Here is a 20689-nt window from a genome sequence, read left to right as displayed (position 1 = left end):
GGCGATTCGGATATGGCAAAGAAAAGAAAAACACTTAACTTGCTTGGGGTAACTTATATTTGTTTTTGTTAAAGGGAATAGATGATGATTTTTTTTAGGACAAACTAAAACTATTAACAGTTTGAAACAGAGAATGAGTAAATTATCCAAGACATCCACATAATTAACAGCTTACGTGAAACAGAGTATGCAATTACAGAAGAAAAAAAGAGAAACAGAACAACAGATCATTGGAATCCCGGAGTGTTACATGAAGGTAAGAAACGGAGTCTTGTGGCTTCATCCTCCCATTCAACTCTTTCTAACCATTCTTTGTCATGGCAGCAGTATATGACAAATTCTTCAACGTTGACGACGCTTTTCGAATTCAGAGGAAGCTTTCTCAGCTTTGGACAACCGTCTATGTCAAGTTCTCTCAGACGTTGAAATGGCAGAGCATTCCAGTAGATGCTCTTAAGCTCAGGCAAATCGGTCAAGTAAAGAAATTCTAGTTTCTGGAAAGGAATAATATTATTCTCTAAAACACTCTCAGCTTTCTCTTTGCTTATTATCTCCTCTAGTTGTATTGCTTTATTCACTTGAAGAACAGTAAGGTTTGGAGCGAACAACAGCCACGTCAAATCCTTTAGACCCTTACAAAATAGTATATCTGCTCGAGTGAGGTTTGAGAAGCATGGACTTGTCAGGCTTTTGTTCCATGGTGTCTTCTCTATCTTTATTTCCTCCAACATTTTACAACTCCGTATGGAGATGTAACAGAGACCATCCAAATCTGGCAAAACTAATACTTTTACTGGCTCTTTCTCGCGAATCCAAACTTTTTTGATGCATCTTCCCATTCTGGGGTCATCGAACAATGTCTCCCCAACCAAAGTACTTGACGAGATATTTACGGTTATATACTCTATATGTTGTAAGAGCTGCAGCTCCTTCATGAGGCTCGTATCTAGCCGCACTTTGGAATCTCGTAGCTTCAATGTCCTCAAGCTTGACAATTCTGATATCCCTTCTAAACGCTCAAGGTACCTCGTCTCCTCCAAATTCAGATGTGTTAGCATTTTCAACTGGTATAAACCAAAATGTAATTCTGATATCTTTGTCCATGACAAGTTAAGATATCTCAAGGAAACCAAATTGCACATATCCACTCGTAATCCTCTGAGAACATTATATGATAAATCCAAAACCAGTAGCTTTGGCATAGACTGAAAGAATCCATCTGATATCTCTTCCAGATTGTGGTTTCTTTGAAGGAGGACAGTTGTAAGTTCAGGACAGTCAGGGCTCTCAGATATGGTTCGAATATTATTTCCCATCAACGAAATTCTTCTCACATCTTTCCAGTTCTTCACTTTGGGTATTTCACGTATCCCGGCACGAGCTTGTACGATACATCTTTCTTTATGCTTTCCTAGATCCGAAGCTATCCACATGGCCATGTCCCGCACCACATCATGCATTTTCACTTCTCTTTCATCCTCGTCATCTTCCAACAACAAACATGCACGGACAAGGGTCCCGAGTATATCATAACCTTGGTTCAATGCCATCTCTCTAACTTCCTTCTCATCAATGAACCCCTCACCTATCCAGTACTCTATCAATATCTCTTTATCAATAAGGTCATCTTCAGGAAACAGAGAGCAATATAGAAAACATGACTTGGTCACCTCACCATCCAAACTATCGTAGCTATACTTCAATATTGGAAGAATCTCATCTTCCATGCCTGAAAACTCTGTCGCAGATGAAGTCAACACATCAACTGCTCGACGCCACTCTTGTACTGATCTTTTGCTCGCCATGGTTTCACCAATGACATTAAGTGCCAATGGTAGGCCTCGGCATTTACCAGCGACTTTTCTTGCTAGTTCGGGAATGTCTGGGTGCCTTCCCAGTGTAATCTCCCCGACTTTCTTTTTGAACAAATCCCAGGCTTTGTCCGTGTCCAGACAACGGACTTCGATCGGATCATCAACTCCCATGCGCCCACACACATCTCGAGAGCGGGTGGTAAATACTACTTTGCTTCCGTTTACCTTGCTCGGATATGGGACTCCAATCGTACTTAAATTCACTTTCTCCCATATATCATCCAACAATAACACAAACTTCTTCTTCCTAAGAACGTTGTGGATGTCTTGGCCTCTCTTCATCTCACTTTTCTCCTCCCACTCTTTCCCCCCAAGGCCTAGCTTTTCACCAATGATCCCTTGAATCTTATGGACTGTTGCATTTTGTGACACCACAACCCATATCACAACATCAAATCCGCCACCTCTTTCAGAAAACCTATTGTTGATCTGCATGAGAAGGGTGGTTTTGCCAACGCCACCCATTCCATGCAGACCAACAAGCCCAACTCTATCTTCCATCAGGCGGTTCCATACCATTTCAAGCATTGTTTCCTGACCAACTACTGTTGATTGGATAGGCAACTCTTCACCCTCAGCTACAGGAGCTGCATCAGTCACCACATCAAATTCTCCTTGAGAGATAAGACTCTCTACCTCTCTCAACATCACGATAACCTTTTTCCCATAACTACAGCTAAGTTTCATATTTTTAGAGCAAAAACCACATAGACACAACCTTCCAAGCTCGAGTTCACTAGTATTAAGAAGCTCATTATATTGGCTTTCTATGGTAAGGACACTCGTAAGCCATACCTTGACTTGAGCAAGCTTTTGACGATGCCCAGTAAACTCTTCTCTGTTTACCCTTCCTTGAACATCATCTCTCTTCGCCTTTAGCATTCCCATGGCTTTCTCCAGTGACGCTAGATTCTCGGCGAGGTTGTGAACATAACTCCCCTTGAGGCATAACCATTGGGAGACTTGATTCACAACTTGATCACATGACAATGAGACAGAGAAACAACCTCCCATCGCTGCACAGACGAGAGAGATTCACAGAAGAAGTTAACCAGCAAATATTTAAAAGGAAGAGAAGATATGAATAAAATGTTTGCATGAGCGCATGAGTTCAGAGATCCTTATTTATCCACCATAGAAACCAAAGTATCCAAGTCTCCTCCATCTGAAATGATCCTTATTTTATTACATGTTTCTTGAAGCAACCCCATATTCTTTCCTATTATTCCACGTTTCACATAAATGACATAATATACCCACGCAACTTCACTGATAAGACGTCCAAAATGCACTAAACGTGGATAGCTCAACGTCAAACTGACGAAAGAGCTGCCCAAACATACATGTTTTTCCATATGGCTCTGGTCTGGTTCAAATGGGGAAGTTGGTTTACTCATGTTCATTTCGTTTTCCTCCACCATCTACAACAAGAGTCAAGAGCACAACAATGAAGGGATCATTTCAACAAACATGAAAGTGTTTAATGGGTTTATAGAGATATTGTACCGTTGATTTTATATCCCTTGAAGCTAAGAGATCTTGAATACACCTAGCTGTCTGTAGTCGTCATAAGTCAATCTGCAGTTTGTCATTAGCCTTTGCAAGCAACTTCGAGAGAGTAATAATAATCAAAAATTGACTGCTGAGCATGAACCTTAGAAAATGCAGTCATCTTGATCTCAGGTACTGACTTATATTACAAGAAAAATTTACACTCTTAAATGAAAGACGATCCAAAAATTCTTCATAGAGACAACCCATCAGACAAGTAATTTGCACTCAGTCCCCCTAACTTACCCCAACTCTAGCCAACTCGAAGTCAATGATCTAGACTTACAAACCAAAACCGAACCAAGAAAGCATATTAACAGAACAAAGACCATCACAGTTCATCAGGTAAACTGCTTTTCATTCTCCTCTTGTTTCCTTTTTTAAATCTCTTTTGGCGGGACGCTTCCTTTCAACGGTCACGAGTAGTGATTTGTTTTGATCTGGCGATCCAAGTATTGCCACTTCGCAGTTTAGCGATGCTAATGTTGCTATCATTGTTGCTTATGTGTCAAGTGGTGTTTATTATCATTATTATCAGAGATTTATATCGAACAGTTCAAATAGTGAAAATTCACCAGAACATACAGAGTATGCAATCCATCTAATCAAATTATGAAACTTGCATGATAGCACCAGACTAAAAGTAATGTTTAGTTTACCCATCTATACAAAAGAAGCACCATAACAAGAATCCAAGCATCTCCTAGTCAAAAACCAAGGCCAAGACAAAAAAAAAATTACCAAAACAAGAACTACAATGTCAGGGCGTAAGGAACTTCCATGCTATTCATTTTACTAAAGAGCAAAATCCAACAGCACAACATGGTTAGCCTTCAAGGATACCAAAAAAAAGCTTAAGAGAAACACAATATCTTATAAACAAATTCGAAGTTCTATATGATGCGGAGCAAGAGACCAACACATGAATCCAGACCAGGCACATTTTGACATTAAAAGAGCTAAAAGTGAACAAAAAGGCACAAGAGTGAAACTTTTCGTTAAACAGAGAGATTAAACATTCTTAGAATTCAAAAAAAAAAAGAAAAAGTAGGAATCAACACCGGAACACACAACATTTCCTTTAGAAAGGGAACAACAAAGTTAGTACTAATCCCAAGGCAACAAACCCAAACTTCAAAAAAATTCAAACTTTAGGCAAATTTTGATCTCACTTAGCAACCATCCTGGCAATGAAATCCTCATACTTGATCTTCCCATCGGACCCCACATCCACCTCCTTGATCCACTCATCAAACTCGTTAGGCTCCAGCTTCTCCCCGATACTTGTCAAGATATGCCTCAGATCCGCCACTGCCACGAACCCAGTGCCTTCCTTGTCGAGCACCTTGAAGGCGTCGCGGAGCTGGCGATCGAAAGGCTCCGTCTTCAGGTGCTTCGCCATGAGATCCAAAAACCGGTCGAAATCGAACGGAGCGGTTAGGTTTTCGGAGGCGGTGATTGATTTCAGCTGGGCTTGGGTCGGGTTCCCGCCGAGCGATCGCATGAGGATCCCGAGCTCGGTCGGCGCGATTTTGCCGTCGCCGTTGGTGTCGAAGAGCGTGAAGGCCTCCTTCATCGATGACACCTGGTCGTCGCTCAGGCCGTCCTTGCCCATTTTTCTCGATTTTCCGGGTTTTCGGGTTAGATTCCGGGTCTGGAGTTCTCTCTGTGTGTATAAAATGAGCTCTTTGCTTTTTCTTCTGTACAGCGACTTTGAGATTGGAGTGTATGTGGTGGCGTTTTCAGCTTTTAGACGAAAGAAGCATCGATATGGGCCATACGGCATTACAAGATTTAAGGCCCGTTTAATTTATGTAAGCCTGGCCCAATTATATCTTTAGTCTCTCGAATCATTAATCATCCAACATAAATGTTCTGGATATCCGATTCGATTTCGATCCATGTAAATAAATAAAAATTCAAAATAATATAAAATAATAATATTTTATTACAAAATGAGAATTAGTTATTTTTAAAAATTATAATAACTGATATAAAAATTAATTGAATAAATATATTGTAAAACTTATATAAAATATAATATTTAAACAGTTATATATATAATATTTTTTAAATATATGGATATATATATAATATGTATATAATGGACTGTATCAGATAATTTAAATTTTTAGTATTTGTGACTTTTTTCGTTTTTTACAGATATTGCATATTAGTAATTAGCTATTTGGTTTGATTCATAAAATTATGGATATTCAGACTTTTCTGTTTATATCGAAATGAATAATGAATCAGATAAAAAAAATTATAAATATTTTGCCTACCCCGATAGATCCTCGTTTGGTGTTCTTTTATTGTTGTTAATCGTTATGTTCGTTCTTTTTATCGCGGCTAATTCCTCTAGCATAAGGTTTTCTTCTCCCTCGTTATTTTCATCCTCGTTTGGTGTTCTTTAAATGGTTGTTAATCGTTATTTTTATCTCGTTATTCGCCGCAAATTTCTCTGGCATTATATTTTCTTCTTCCTTGGGTGTATGCTTGTATGGTTCATCTTTTGAGCTTAGTAGTGTCGTGTCTACTTCTTGGTGGTCATTGTTGTCAACTTCAATTTTGCAGTTTCGTCAAAACTTGTTCGGTATAAAACGTCTAGTTTTGTGTAAGTTTCCCTTGTTTGGATTGTATCTCGTGTGTTTGTGTAAGTTTCCCTTGTTTGGATTGTATCTCGTGTGTTTAGCCGTTTGACTCTAGTGTCGATACTTCACGACAGCCGTTTGTATTCTATTTTGTTTTTATAAGTTTCCCTTTATTAGTTTTATGTTATCAGATGACGGAAAATAAATGTTAAATTGGAAAACCAATTGCTTAAAATATTTAATTCCACCATACAACAAATGATTAAGTTTGAGAAAGTGGTGTAAAAAAGGAATAAACATGACCTAATATTTCTTTAAACCACAGCCTGTAGAGTCGTTTTCAAAGTGACATAGGAATCATAAAAAGCTTATATTTGTCCCACATATTTGGATCTATGGGGCACAAAGACAATATGTTAAACGCATTGGTCACCATCAATGGATCCATGGGGCTCAAAGACAATAGATTAAATGCATTGGTCACCATCAATGTATATAGCATATGATATCATCATGTGATTTAAAAGGCACCTTCCTCCCACTTGAATAAAACTCACATGTTTGAGTTCTATGCTTTATCTTTCTTTAGTGTACTTTGAAATGTGATTCACTTGTTATGCATTATCTTTGACAATCTCCATTATCACTCGATGAAAAGTATCCAGCACTACTTATCAACGATCAATGAGACATTATCTATTATATTTAACAAAGAACAGACATTATCTTAAAGAATCATTCAACTGCACAATAACCCAATCACAAACAATATACTAAAAGGGAGAACATTCCAATTTTGTTAAACTAACCAAGTGCCAAGTGATTATGGTTTTAGTTAGGTAATCTTACAATAGCAAGTCAATTCACTAAGAATGGTACTTAGCATAATATCATTTAGTATTGGAGAATATTATAGAAGCCAAATGAAATATTCGAAAGTTACTTAACAAACAAAAAGCAGTAGATAAACCGCTTTGGACTAAATATAGACTAGTTAGTTTAGATCTCGTTATAATCCAACTCTAAAGCCTATATACATCTTCCCCTGGAATCGTGTCAACAACACAACCCTATCTTTAGAAGGGGGAATAACAAAACAAATCATCTTTTTAAAATTATCTATCAGCCCCACATATTACACAGTTTCTAAATCTCACCCTTAAAAAGATTTTTTTTGAATAAAACTACACTATCTGTCTCAGTTAGCTATTCATATATGCATTATCTAGGCTCATTTTGAAATTTTATTGTTATTTATATTCCAATTAAGGATAAGTAAACAGTTAATTTTGGATGTACTTGATTAATTCAATAATATTGGGGCTAAATTCAAAATTAGAGCTAAAATACATGGGCCATAGCCAAGTCTCCACCCAATAAAAAGACGAAACGAGACTTTCCTTGTCGTCAAAGTCTTCTATAAAAAGTAACATTCATTAGGCTAAACACAAACAACACGAAGATCCCAAGAAACGAGAGAAAGAAGACAAAGAAGAAGAAGAAATGAAGTTGGTTTGGTCTCCGGAGACTGCATCTAAGGCTTACTTAGACACCGTTAAATCGGTACGTTCTATGTCTTATATATCATTCTTGAATTCTTGATTCGCTCTTTTAACGATCTCTTACGTTTATGTTTTGTTTTTTTTTCTAATCTCCAGTGCGAGAATCTTGAAACACCTGACGCGGCGGAGCTAATATCAGCGATGGCGGCCGGATGGAACGCGAAGCTAATCGTCGAGACATGGTCATACGGAGACGCAATAGCCTCGAGTATCGGCTTAAACGTCGCGAGCCAACACGCAAACGCGAAACACGTATGCATCGTACAAAACGCAAGATCGGAATCAGCTTATCTCCAAGCCATCCAAGAATCTTCATCTCCCTTGAACTTACCGAAGACGATCATCGCCGAAGAGCCCGAGATGGCGATGAAGGAGATACAAGGGATAGATTTCTTGGTCGTGGACTGGCGGAACAAGGAGTTTGCAGCGGGTGCGTTGAGGAACGCTGCGTTTGGAAGCAGAGGAGCGGTTGTGGTTTGTAGAAACGGGTATTCGAGAAGCTCTTCGGGTTTTAGCTGGAGAAGGGCTTTGAGAGAGAGGGAAGTTGTTAGAACGGTGACTCTTCCGGTCACCGGAGGTATTGAGATTGCTCATGTGGCGGCTAGGAACTCGGGGAAGATTGAGAAGAGTAAGAGGAGATGGATCACACATATTGATCAGAGGTCAGGAGAAGAACATGTATTTAGTATCTAGAGAGTAAACTTTTATGAGTTGTGAGAAGTGTGTTATTTGGATTCTTGTATATCACTTTGTACATAAGACTCCATAGATGCTGTTGTATCATACTTGTTTTAGATCTCAGCAACAACCAATGATATATAAAAAACGTTACATTGGTTGAAAGATTGAGCAAGACTGTAAAATCTTTGTTTGTATCTTATCAGTTTCACTCTCTCTTGTAAGACTATCAAAATCTTGATTGAAAAAACGGAACACAAGCGTGATGGAAACGATAATATAAGGTAGACAATGTTTAAAAAATCATTACAGAAATCAACATTTTACTCAGCCATAAAGTTCTATAAAATTTGGTTCCAACATCTCCTTGGGTGTTACTTTTTTACATAAAACAATGCTGAACTAGAGGCAAATGAACCGAAACTTCTAGCTCTAGTGGTAAAGGGCTTACAGCTGTGAGTATCGCCACCTGGGTTCGAATTGGGGAATTAACATTTCGGTATCGCCACTGACAGAGGACCGACACGTGACAATATGTGAGTAGTCTGGATCATTTCTGTAGGATCACGATACCTCTGTATAATTTTAAAAAAAAAAGAACTAGAGGCAAATGGTTTATTACTTTTTTTTGGAGAAAACAAATGGTTGATTACTTTCAATTTTCATGTCTTTTACTGGCCCATCTTCCTGTCTGAAAGAAAGAACCATGTTGCTTACAAGGTGAAAGGGCATTAGCTTGGTTTCTCTTTCTTTCACAATGGTCTTCTTGTGTTAGAGATAAGGTATCATGTGATGAAGTAAACTAAAGACGGAAGGATCAGATATAATACAAGGAGAGTGGATAGATAATTCCAATAGTGCGTTTTCATGTGAATGAGCTTGAAACTTGTCAAAAAGTGATCCATTGGGTCACAAAGTGCATTTATTAAAAAACGACCATTGGAGACATTTATTGACTCATGTACATCATTAAGATAATCCACACATTGGGCTCATAAACAGTTCTTGGGGACCGCGTGAGCCCATTAGAGTGGAATAGATAACTTATGCTTTTCGTTGGACCTGAACGCCTAAACTCAAAGTTAACTAATCAAATATTGGAGCCTGGAATGATTAAAATCTAGCCCAACTACCTAAAACTGAAACTGAAAGAAGCCACAGGTGACGCTTGTGTTTGAAAAAGAGTGAAACTACCAAAAATAATAAATATTGACGTAATTATTTAATTAAAATTTTATAGAGTTTCGCACGAAAATGAATTAAATCAATTGACGTATAAGTAACATTTACAGAAGTAATTAGGAGGTCCACAAACATTTAAACGTTGGTTAACGGTCTCATCACGTCAAACACAGCAGCAGCGATTGTAGGGGCACGTTGGTCAAAAAGACCCGGTCCAAATCGAAAGTTCGATTTACCGATTCAAACCGCCGGTTCGGGTCAACACGGTCTAAACTTTATCTTCACCAGCCACCGCGGTTTTCGAAACAGAGAATTTAGTTAAAAATAATTTTAATTTAGTTATTATAAAAATAAAAAAAAGGTAGCTTTCTCTTCATCGGTCTTCGCCTCGTCATTTGTCGTTCGCGATCTTCAATCTCTCTCTCTTTGTCTCTGGTCGACCTTTTTGTTCGATTCGTCGATCGGAGATATTGACCGGAGTCAGAAGCTTGTAGATCGCAGCCATGTCGTACTCCGATTCCGATTCGTCGTCTCAGGCCGCCGACTACAAGAATTTCCGGCAGATTACACGCGAACGTGAGTTCTCTTTCTCTCTATTTTGATTTTTGTTGGATTGAATCTGTATTGACTCTCGTTGATTCGAATTGACTTGTCGATTTAATTTCTGGATTCACGTGATTTATTTTTGGTTCCGGGTTATGTGGAGTATCCAAATTAGTCGTTTTGTTTCGTTTCGTTTTGAATCTGGTTTCTACGCTTCATGAGAACGGTAAAGTTTTAATTTTTTTTGAGGTTTTATAATTGGTTTGTCCGAAGAGAATACGTGAGTTCAATGGCTAAATTGAACATTCGGAATGATTTGTGCTCAAATGTTACAATTTTAGATTAAAATGATCGGTATTATGCTAGTGGTGGATCTGCCAGTTGTAGCAAATTGTGGATCTACTTAGATTTGTTGACCCGCATGGTTGTTTGACGAGGCTAGTGGCTAGAGCTAAAAAAAATGCTGATGTAGTTTACCAAATCATGTTTATGGACACTTCAAGGAGGAAACTTTTGTATGTCTGTGATAAAGACGATGAAAGGATTGACTATGTTATGGTGTATTCCTAGGCTTTGAGTTCGTTTAATTGTAGTCACATTGTAGAGTTATAGGTAGTGTATTACTATTACATGTTATGCATCCTTGGCTCTATATTTTCTTCAGGCTTTGGCTGTTATCATTGCTTGTTTCCTCTTAAGGCGCTATAGTTTTCTTCTATGCTTTTGTGAGGTTTTATCTGATCTTTTGCGCTTCGTTATTTCCCAGGACTCTTGTATGAGATGCTTAGATCTGCGAAGACAGGGAGCTCAAAATCCACCTGGAAGGTATGTTTTTGTGTAGTTCACCGTGGACTGGCCAGATAAACTTATTGGGTCTAAGCTTGATACCTATTTGTCTGCTAAGTTTCTCCTTTTTTCTTTTCTTGTATTTTAGGTATTAATCATGGACAAACTTACTGTCAAGATAATGTCGTACGCCTGCAAAATGGCTGATATCACACAAGAAGGAGTTTCATGTGAGAATGAAGTATTTTTGTAAGAATTTTTATTCCGTATGATCCTTTATTTGGGACAATCTTAACGGGCGTAAGCTATCATTTCTCTGTAGTGGTTGAAGACATTTTTAGACGAAGACAACCTCTACCTTCAATGGATGCTATTTACTTCATCCAGCCAACTAAAGAGAAGTAATTTATCTTTTGTTGTTCCTTAGCTGCGTTCAAAATTGTGTCATTCGCTATTTCATCTTATATAACTCTTTGATTGTGTATCATCAGCGTCATCATGTTCTTGTCAGACATGTCTGGGAAATCACCATTGTACAAGAAGTAAGGAGATGATTCCCTCTTAGTTATCAGATATATCCTGAAGACAGTTTCTTTGTAACACTGATTTTTTTTTCTTTATTCCTCTCTGTGAAGGGCATTTGTTTTCTTCAGTTCCCCGGTTTCCAAGGAGCTGGTTGGTCACATAAAAAAAGATTCGAGTGTATTACCTCGGATTGGAGCATTGAGAGAGGTGTATATTGCAGAAAAACCACACTTTCTAGTGTATTCTGATTGTTTCTATTCAATTTAATTACTTTAGTGTATGCGTTAAATAGCTATGATAGTATCCATATAGATAACGTACTATTGATTTTCATTTTTGCAGATGAACTTGGAGTTCTTTGCTATCGATAGCCAGGTATAACCTGTGGTATCATGTTGTCGTTGTATGTTTCATAATTTGAAAGAGAGTCGCAGATGACAAAAACAATAATTAATAATTTAATACAGGGTTTCATCACCGATCATGAGAGAGCTCTAGAGGATCTTTTCGGTGATGAGGAAACTTCTCGAAAGGGCGATGCGTGCTTAAATGTGATGGCTTCTCGAATTGCCACAGTCTTTGCTTCACTGCGGGTACTAAACATTATTCTCACGATTAACGACTATTATCAGGGATTCAGGATATGACTCTTTTGAATCATTTTGGATTTTACAGGAATTTCCAACAGTACGATACCGCGCTGCAAAGTCACTTGACGCATCGACAATGACAACAATGCGCGATTTAATTCCCACGAAGCTAGCAGCTGGAATCTGGAACTGTCTAGCAAAACACAAACAGTCGATTGAAAATTTCCCACAGACTGAAACGTGTGAGCTGCTCATCCTCGACAGATCCATAGATCAGGTTTAGTACTGTTTTTGCATTTGATGGGTCTTTCATTTGTTAATTTTATTAATCAAGATTGCATTCATCTACTTATGGTGTTCGTGCTTCCTCCTCTACATTGTTATATGATTAGCAGCATTTACTTGTTTTGAATGTCTAGATTGCCCCTATTATTCATGAGTGGACTTATGATGCTATGTGCCATGATTTACTGAATATGGACGGAAACAAATATGTACACGTGGTAAGTTCAACTCTTTGCTGTATAAGTTATTGTGTATTTTTGGTGGCTCTCTCGTCCTGGATACTCCATTTGATTTCCTTTAGCTTTTAGATTCCAAGCAAGTCAGGTGGACAACCAGAGAAGAAAGATGTGCTCTTGGAGGAACACGATCCTATTTGGCTAGAGCTTCGACATGCACATATAGCAGATGTGAGTGTTATACCTAGGTATATTTCTCGTTGATAATGGAAAAAAGTGAATCCTTTTGACCTGCGTTTTCCATCAGGCTAGTGAAAGATTGCATGACAAGATGACCAATTTCTTATCGAAAAACAAAGCCGCTCAGCTTCAGCATGGTAAGAGGTGGGTATTACTTTTACTTTGGCAGCGTATATTGCACTTCCCCTGAACTGATAGAACCAGATTTTACTGTATGTTTGCTTGTTTTTCAGTTTGATCATACTCTGACATAACTCAGCGTTAATCTAGGGTGAATACTTTATTTGATTGGAGAAGTACTCTCTTTGTTCTCTGCTATTTAGTAATTTTCTTCGTTTCTTATTTTTAGAGAGGGAAGTGAATTTTCCACGAGGGATTTGCAGAAGATGGTTCAAGCATTGCCACAATACAGTGAACAAATTGACAAGCTGTCTCTCCATGTGGAGGTAGTTCCTTAGTTATGAGCAACGCCCCCTTGTCTTTTCTTGTTGCATCCACCTCCAGTTCAAATGTTATATGCCTCTAGTTTGTATTCTGTAACTCTTAGAAAGTTCAACTTTAGGGGTGCAAGACACAAGACACAATTACTCTATACATGTGCATCATGTAATTGACATTACCCAGATATTGTATCTAAAGAGCTATCCAAATTTGTCGTTTTTTTTGGCTTTTCATTATTTTTATTTTTTTGTCTGAGCGTCGAATTCATGTAACTTTTGTTATCGTTGCAGATTGCTAGAAAAATCAACGACCTTATCAGAGAGCAGGGACTTCGGGAGCTTGGACAACTTGAACAAGACCTTGTCTTTGGTGATGCTGGGATGAAAGATGTGATAAAATATTTGAGTACTCAAGAGGTTTGCATCTAGTTAATAGTTGTTGGTGTACTGTAATATTCCATGAGATATTGAGCTGTTGACCTATATGTATTTTCGAACTTCTGTACAGGAGGCAAGTCGTGAAGGTAAGTTACGCCTGCTGATGATCCTCGCAACAATTTACCCTGAAAAATTCGAAGGGGAAAAAGGTCAAAATCTAATGAAGGTAACTTGGTGGGATTAACGTTTCTTGGATCTTTGTTTGGTTCTATCCACCCCATCTAAGGCTTTATTCCTTTTGTTTCTAGCTGGCAAAACTCCCTTCTGACGACATGAGCGCTGTGAATAATATGAGATTGCTTGGTTCAGCCGTCGATGCTAAAAAGAACACTCCGGGAGGTTTCACTTTGAAGTTTGATCTCCACAAGGTAACATCTTATCTCTGAATGTTCCATAATGTGTGTGAATCTTCCTAAACATTCTTTGTTAATGGGGCTGCAGAAGAAACGAGCTGTCAGGAAAGAGCGCCAAGAGGAAGCAGCATGGCAGCTATCTCGTTTTTACCCCATGGTTGAGGTGCACTTCGTCACCGCCCTTGAACTTCGCATGGAGCATTACTCAAAGATTTTTTAGCATCACAAAAGTTCCATTTGTTGGAATTTTGCAGGAACTCATAGAGAAGCTTGGCAAAGGAGAATTGCCGAAAGAGGATTACCCATGTATGAACGACCCGAGCCCGAGTTTCCACGGATCAACCTCGCTTTCTTCATCAGCAAGTAGTAATCAAGGTCAAGCTGCTCAGTCCATGAGATCAAGACGCACACCAACTTGGGCTAAACCTCGAGGCTCAGATGATGGATACTCAAGGTAAACTGAACTTCTTAGCTTTTTTGCAGGAGTTTGAGTTAAAACACGCCCCTCATTGTTCATTTGAAGAATCCACTTCTTGCCACCTTATTTCAGAAAGCGAAAAGCAAACTTCTAATCTTAAACTATTTTTCCTTCTTGCAGTGATTCGGTGTTGAGACATGCGTCTAGCGATTTCAGAAAGATGGGACAGCGAATATTTGTGTTTATTGTTGGTGGAGCGACAAGATCAGAGGTAAGAGGCTAAAGAAAAAAACAATCTTACTGTTGGGAACTATAAGCAAACCATATTAATCAAGATGCATGATGATCTCTCTTCTTACTGAGCTATTTGTTTGTTTTTTCAGTTAAAAGTATGTCACAAACTAACCACGAAACTCAAAAGAGAAGTAATCCTCGGGTCCACAAGCCTCGATGATCCTCCACAGTTCATAACGGTAAGCATTACACACATACTTCACATTCGGAGATTTGGTTAAACTATGAATAAACCTCTCAGTTGAAGTAATTTATCTTCTTGTGTCCCACAGAAACTGAAGCTCCTGTCTGCAAATGAGCTATCCATAGACGATCTCCAGATATGAGAATCAAGATCTCAAGTCAAACAAATCCTGGTATTTGTTCTTTGATCTCCTATTCTAATTTGTAACCAAGTTAAAGACATGTAAAAGGGATAAAAAAAAATCAATCAGATTTTGAGATCATGACTGTAAGTTTACCCTTATTGTTTGTCGTCTGAAGATGTAAAGCAACTCATAAGGTTGACTTCGATATCTTTTACTATTGTCTTGTTAAATTTGATTGTGTAAATTACCCTAAATCGTTCGTTTTGCTATCTCATAGTTTACTTTCTGATCATTTTTTTTTTAAATGCCCAAGATAGCAAGTTCGTCTAAAAACAACAAGAAGGTGTTGACAGGAAAGCTGAAGTTAGATACTAATATTTAGCTTCAGCTTTCCTCTCGTCTCTGTTACTGGCACCAAACTCTTGACATAAGAGATATATAGCTTTCCACATTGATGTTCGTTTGCCTCTCTTAACATCCCTATCACCCGTTAAAGCACAAACGGATAAATCAGATTCAATAACAAGCATGTATATTCTCCTACCTACTCTACTTTCACTTTTGGTTATGCGCGATAAGGAGAAAACGAAAGAACTTGCATATGAACGTCGCATATGGACCTAATACACCCAACATTTCCACTTGCGTCACGACCATCGGTCTCATACTACATCAACATATCAAAAACTAAGCAAGTAAGCAAGTGTAAATCCATGGAAAAGATTATACATTTAAGAAAAATGTCGTAAGTCAACATTGTCATTCATTAATGTCGTAAGTCAACATTGTCATTCATTAATCATGTAGTAGTTCGTATATAAATGTAGTTTGTTCTCATCATCAGCTCCAGAATTCATTCAGTCATAACTTTGGTTAAACTGGATATGTAATATAAGTAGTTCTAGTTGAACTAGTTCATAATAATAACAATACTTCTTATTCTTCATGTTTCTTTCATTATTCTGCATGTTTTCATATACTCAAATCAAAAATCATGACATCTTTCGCTGTCATTATCTTCTCTACAAACAGAAAATATGTTCTGAAGTTTTAGGCATCACCTAGTAGTTTGGATTTCAATGTATTATCAAGGCTGCGTTATCGATTTTACCACCAGTAGTTTGGATTTCAATGTTAAATCCTTAGGCTACAGAAATTTTTGAAAGAAATACTTTGCTTGAATTCATATTGACTAATTATTATCGCTAATATACTTAATCATTAGACTACTTATATATAAAACCATCATATGGTTAAACAATTATAGTAGTATTAAATTGTGCAAATTGCGAAGGAGATAAACGTGCAAGTCTTTTAACGAATCAAAACTCATGATGTGAGCTGATTAAGTGATTAATGATACACAGGAAAAATGTATTTACTTATATAGTCTTGGTTCATCATTTTCTTTTAAATAAAAGAAACCTAGATCAAATTATTCCTACACATGCTCGATCGTGCTTATCTAGGGTTACTCATATATATATTAACCTATTCAATGAATGCTTGGAGATATACCTTCTCTTTTATCATTATGCTTTCATATATACATATATATATAAGTTCATTTTGTAATCGTATCATGAGGAATCATAACCGCTCTTTCCAAATAATATATTTTTATCCATCGTTAATGGTGTCGTATCATGAGGAACTATGACCGCTTACAGTATTCATTTTGGTTAAAATTTACTTAACAAACCGTAATATTCATGCATGTTACAAATATCACAAACAAACAAAAAGATAACAACGATCTTACATGAAAATGGATGTAGGTATTTTGATGTTCAAAATAATTTAACATAGTGGCTAATTAACTCAGCGGAATAGTCTAACTAAATAGGTAGGTTCTTCTCTGAACTTGCAAATGAACAAAGGACTATTATTAGTTTATTTCACTTTTGAATATTCCAATCAAAATTGTAAATTTGGTTATTATAGATAGATGGTTCTCGAACCAATTTATAATTAATATCGAGATAGTGTAAAATAGAAGCAATCATTGGGATAGTGTTATAGCATAAGTGTTTGCCCTAACTAGATTATTGTTATTTGTTATTGCAATATCTATGGACACAATACTGATTTTCTCTATAAAGATTGTTTGCTTTAATAATTAAAAATCAAAATGATGTTTTAGCATCTGAAATGTGGTGATCATCATTCGTTATCTCGTCTCGCGAAATCTTTAACCAAAATGATACTTTTTTTTTAGCCAAAAAAAAAATGATACTTTTATTTGATGGATGAATTTTTGGTAAGAGGTTTAAATTCGAAAAATTTTGGATTTATATTTCAATTCACATGATGTAATATTTTGCTTGGTCTCTACACTAAATTATTTGATGGAATTTGTTGAAAAATATATCTAAAATTCTTTATTTCTAAATGCTAAATACTTTTATTGGTTGAAATTTTTTTTGCATGAAAAAATTCCCAAAAAAATAGTTACTTAACAAATTTTTTTTTTTTGAAAAGTTAGTAAAGGTAATAACACAGCATGCAAAATGTGTTAAGTCTGGAAACTAATAAAATGTATCATATATATTATCACATTTGGTAAAACAGAATATTATTTTCAGACTTCAGAGTTCATCTATCTTATTAAAACTCAAGTACAAAATTGGAGTGTTTGGAGACTTGAATAGGACTATTAAAAAATTTGGAGTGTTTGGAAACATGGATTGCAGTCTTTTAAAAAAAAAATTATTTTTGTTTGAAAACAATGATAGTAATATTAAGAAAAAAAATAATGGGCTTATGTTTTTTAAAAAAATTGAAAGTTATCTATGCCACTTTTAAAATATACCAAAATGGGTCAATCTAATTGCCTAAATTTTTTTTTCTAAACTAACCATAAAACAAAATTTAAACTTTATATACATATTTCAAATCAAAATAATAATTCAAATTTGATTTATATCAAAAATTGATTCAAAAATATATATATATATTCAAAAATGGATTTTTACTAAACTATTTTTCAATAACCATTATAAAAAAATATTGTCAATATATATAATAAAAATATAATACAAAGCCCAATTTGAAATACCAACTCAAATTATGGTTTTTATATTTCATATTAAGTTTTAAAAGTATAATCTATGTAATTATTTATATGATGGTATGTATAAAATACTATTAATTATATGATTACTTATATGATGGTACATATAAAATACGATTAATTATATGATGATAAAATACGATATATAATAATGACTAGGGATGGGCTTTTGGGTACCCATACGGGTTTGGTTCTGATCGGTTTGTATTTCGGGTTTTCGGGGTCAAAGATTTCAGCCTTATTAGAATATTTCTAAATTTTGGTTTGAGTTCGATTTGGATCTTTGCGGGTTTGGTTTGGGTTTGGATAACTAATTTAAATTATTTTTAAAGTCTTAAATCATTATATATTTTAAATTTCTCAAAATGTATAAATAAAATAATATATTACGTATAAATTTGAATAACATATGTCATAATACTTAAGCTTAACATATCAATTGGCTTGATTTAAAATTTTGGATACGGAATCAATAATTATTTTAAGTATTTTTGGTGATTTGAGTATACTTTAACTATTTCAGATATTTACTTTTGACTATCTATATATATTTTCAAGTATTTAAACCAATTTAAAAGTATCGTTTTGATGTTTTATATACGTTAAATCTGAAAATAATTAATATATATAAGTATATAAATCTATTTTTAGATAAATTCAGATACTCAAATACTTCGGTTCGGATCAGATTCGGTTCTCTAAATAACAAAATTTTGAATAATTAGAATATTTAATCAATTTATGTTCGGGTTTGGTACTATATTTTTGGATCGGTATCGGTTATGTTTCTCGAATTCATTTTTCCAAATCCTAATAATTACATGAAAAACAAATATCAACATATTTTTCAAAATATACACCCGCGCGCCTGCACGGATCAAAATCTAGTAGTATGTTATGTTTTGCGTAGTGATTCAAAAAAAAAATATGTTATGTTTTTTTTTTGTAATAGTCGGTACGTATTCAAAATATCAGACAGTGTGTTATGTTAATGTTACATATATAAACAAAACTAGATTTTGATCCGTGCAACCGCACGGGTGTTTGTTTTCACTTTTCTATACATAAATTATTGTTTTAGAACATAAGTGATATATATTTTTAATGTTAATCATATACTTAAATATTTATATAACTATTTCAAATACAATAATTTTCTAATTTACATGTTATAATTAATTAATTGTTTAAACCTTATGTATTTTCCACTTCTTATTATATATTTATCTTATTTTATTTGCATTTAGTTATTAAGCAAATTAATATATTCATGAAAAAATATATTTAAAAAATATTTTGTATTTAATTTATGCTAAATTCTGACCCGTATTTCAAAACTGGATTTCTTTTTACCAATATTTTTATGCTTATTCATTTTAGATAATTTATTGTTGTATATATAAAAGTGTAAGATATGTTAATTTTTAGACATGTATTATATAGTTTTTTAATTTTAAGTCGTTCTATCATCATATTATATTTTTAATAAATAGTTTATATTTATAAAAATAAAATTTATAAATTTATCAATTGAATATAATTTTATCATATTTATTTTAGTATAATAATTATATTTTAACATGATCATGACTATAAAAGTAGATAAAATAGGATATAATTTATTTATTTTAATTTCTAAACGATAACTTAAAATACATTAAGTTATTGTTTAAATATTACACTAATTTATTAGAATTTTTAAAATATAATATATAAATATATATTATATTTAAAATAAAAATATATTATGATTAAAGTAGTTACAAAGATTTTATATTATTAACTTTAAAGAAATACATGTTAATTTTTATACATGTATTATATAGTTTGATAATGTTAACCCATCTTACCAACATATTAGATTTTATTTTTGAACATAAATATTTTATAATTACGAAAATAAAATATATAAATATATAAATTTAATACAATTTTATTATATTTAGCTCAATATAATAATTTTAATTTAATATGATTGATTATGATTATATAATAACTAAAATATTATAGATTTTTTTATTTTTTATTTTATATAACTGAATATATTAATGTATAATAATATTTTAAACTAATTTCGAAATTAGTGAAAATATTTAAAAATAATTTCAAAAATGAAGATCTTGTAAAAATCTTTTTAAACAGATTTGTTAGAATTTTAAAATAAATATATTTATATTTAAAATGAAAAGATATCAAAAGATACTATGATTAAAATATTTTAAAAATTATATTTATTATTAGTCTAAATTAAAATATACTATGAATTTCTATGAATAGGTCCATTAAGTCCATTTTTAAAAAAATCACACATGAATCAAGGTTGTGACTTCTGTTTTAATATATAAAGATACAGATGATGTCATTCATGGGGAAACTAATACGTCGTAAATTACTGAGGCGCCAAGATTCCGGTCAAGTAACTAAGTAAGAGACTGTTAAACCGCACGTGCCAAACAACACGAGGAAATAATTCGGAATTTTGTCAATGCAAACGACGCAGTATCATTTCTACACTATCTGCTGCGTCTCCGGCTACTTCTTGTACTCATAAACTGTGCAGTTTTGAGTATCAAAGGCAGTGTGCTTATGCATTACCAAAAATTCAAAGCTGCCCGTAAATGAACGTAATGATCTTGGAGCCACTGATCTTTCCATGTGTATGCTCATCATTCATCAATAGCACAATCAACGGACAAAAATGCTCTTTTTAGTCTAAATATTGGTTTCAACCATCAAACTAAGGTAAATTCTTGAGGATAAATAATATCCTAATCTATCT

At 34.7% G+C, this 20689-nt stretch overlaps 4 protein-coding genes across 5 annotated transcripts; 2 read left to right on the top strand and 2 right to left on the bottom strand.

The window, feature by feature from the left end:
- Nucleotides 1-91: 91 nt before the first annotated feature.
- On the bottom strand, nucleotides 92-3818 carry LOC103843137 (disease resistance protein RFL1). Its single transcript, XM_009119844.3, has 2 exons — nucleotides 3381-3818; nucleotides 92-3295 (listed from the first exon to the last, which is right to left on the bottom strand). The coding sequence occupies exon 2, from the start codon at nucleotides 2886-2888 to the stop codon at nucleotides 228-230; it is 2661 nt and encodes an 886-aa protein (XP_009118092.2). The 5' UTR covers nucleotides 2889-3295; nucleotides 3381-3818; the 3' UTR covers nucleotides 92-227.
- Nucleotides 3819-4296: 478 nt separating this feature from the next.
- Nucleotides 4297-5253, bottom strand: LOC103843136 (probable calcium-binding protein CML13). Its single transcript, XM_033279573.1, has 2 exons — nucleotides 4512-5253; nucleotides 4297-4467 (listed from the first exon to the last, which is right to left on the bottom strand). The coding sequence occupies exon 1, from the start codon at nucleotides 5209-5211 to the stop codon at nucleotides 4594-4596; it is 618 nt and encodes a 205-aa protein (XP_033135464.1). The 5' UTR covers nucleotides 5212-5253; the 3' UTR covers nucleotides 4297-4467; nucleotides 4512-4593.
- A 234-nt stretch (nucleotides 5254-5487) lies between these two features.
- On the top strand, nucleotides 5488-8475 carry LOC103843135. Its single transcript, XM_009119842.3, has 2 exons — nucleotides 5488-7582; nucleotides 7678-8475. The coding sequence occupies exons 1-2, from the start codon at nucleotides 7523-7525 to the stop codon at nucleotides 8272-8274; spliced, it is 657 nt and encodes a 218-aa protein (XP_009118090.1). The 5' UTR covers nucleotides 5488-7522; the 3' UTR covers nucleotides 8275-8475.
- Nucleotides 8476-9758: 1283 nt separating this feature from the next.
- LOC103843134 (SNARE-interacting protein KEULE) lies at nucleotides 9759-15129 on the top strand. 2 transcript variants are annotated; one of them, XM_009119841.2, is made up of 21 exons: nucleotides 9759-10017; nucleotides 10751-10809; nucleotides 10919-11000; nucleotides 11093-11171; nucleotides 11262-11312; nucleotides 11406-11502; nucleotides 11638-11670; nucleotides 11763-11888; nucleotides 11971-12162; nucleotides 12305-12388; nucleotides 12479-12577; nucleotides 12654-12730; nucleotides 12936-13032; nucleotides 13318-13443; nucleotides 13535-13630; nucleotides 13713-13832; nucleotides 13906-13980; nucleotides 14072-14271; nucleotides 14416-14506; nucleotides 14619-14708; nucleotides 14802-15129. In XM_009119841.2, the coding sequence occupies exons 1-21, from the start codon at nucleotides 9945-9947 to the stop codon at nucleotides 14853-14855; spliced, it is 2001 nt and encodes a 666-aa protein (XP_009118089.1). In that variant the 5' UTR covers nucleotides 9759-9944; the 3' UTR covers nucleotides 14856-15129. The 2 variants fall into 2 exon arrangements, with proteins under 2 accessions (XP_009118089.1, XP_033135449.1); XM_033279558.1 differs by lacking the exon at nucleotides 9759-10017 and having other exon boundaries at nucleotides 10919-11019.
- The last annotated feature ends 5560 nt before the right edge of the window (nucleotides 15130-20689 follow it).

The sequence above is a fragment of the Brassica rapa genome, chromosome A09 (genome assembly GCF_000309985.2).
Source record: "Brassica rapa cultivar Chiifu-401-42 chromosome A09, CAAS_Brap_v3.01, whole genome shotgun sequence".
NCBI lineage: Eukaryota > Viridiplantae > Streptophyta > Magnoliopsida > Brassicales > Brassicaceae > Brassica > Brassica rapa.
The sequence above is the reverse complement of the archived record's forward strand: the minus strand, read 5'-3'. Positions and strand labels throughout refer to the sequence as shown.

What these genes read in the sequence shown, in the direction of transcription:
- LOC103843137 (XM_009119844.3), bottom strand. Translation starts at nt 2,888, where the DNA reads ATGGGAGGTTGTTTCTCTGTCTCATTGTCATGTGATCAAGTTGTGAAT.
- LOC103843136 (XM_033279573.1), bottom strand. Translation starts at nt 5,211, where the DNA reads ATGCCGTATGGCCCATATCGATGCTTCTTTCGTCTAAAAGCTGAAAAC.
- LOC103843135 (XM_009119842.3), top strand. Translation starts at nt 7,523, where the DNA reads ATGAAGTTGGTTTGGTCTCCGGAGACTGCATCTAAGGCTTACTTAGAC. An exon ending in ACTTAGACACCGTTAAATCG is followed by an intron (nt 7,583 to 7,677) that starts GTACGTTCTATG and finishes TCTAATCTCCAG; the next exon opens with TGCGAGAATCTTGAAACACC.
- LOC103843134 (XM_009119841.2), top strand. Translation starts at nt 9,945, where the DNA reads ATGTCGTACTCCGATTCCGATTCGTCGTCTCAGGCCGCCGACTACAAG. An exon ending in CACACAAGAAGGAGTTTCAT is followed by an intron (nt 11,001 to 11,092) that starts GTGAGAATGAAG and finishes ATTTCTCTGTAG; the next exon opens with TGGTTGAAGACATTTTTAGA. An exon ending in ATCCAGCCAACTAAAGAGAA is followed by an intron (nt 11,172 to 11,261) that starts GTAATTTATCTT and finishes GTGTATCATCAG; the next exon opens with CGTCATCATGTTCTTGTCAG.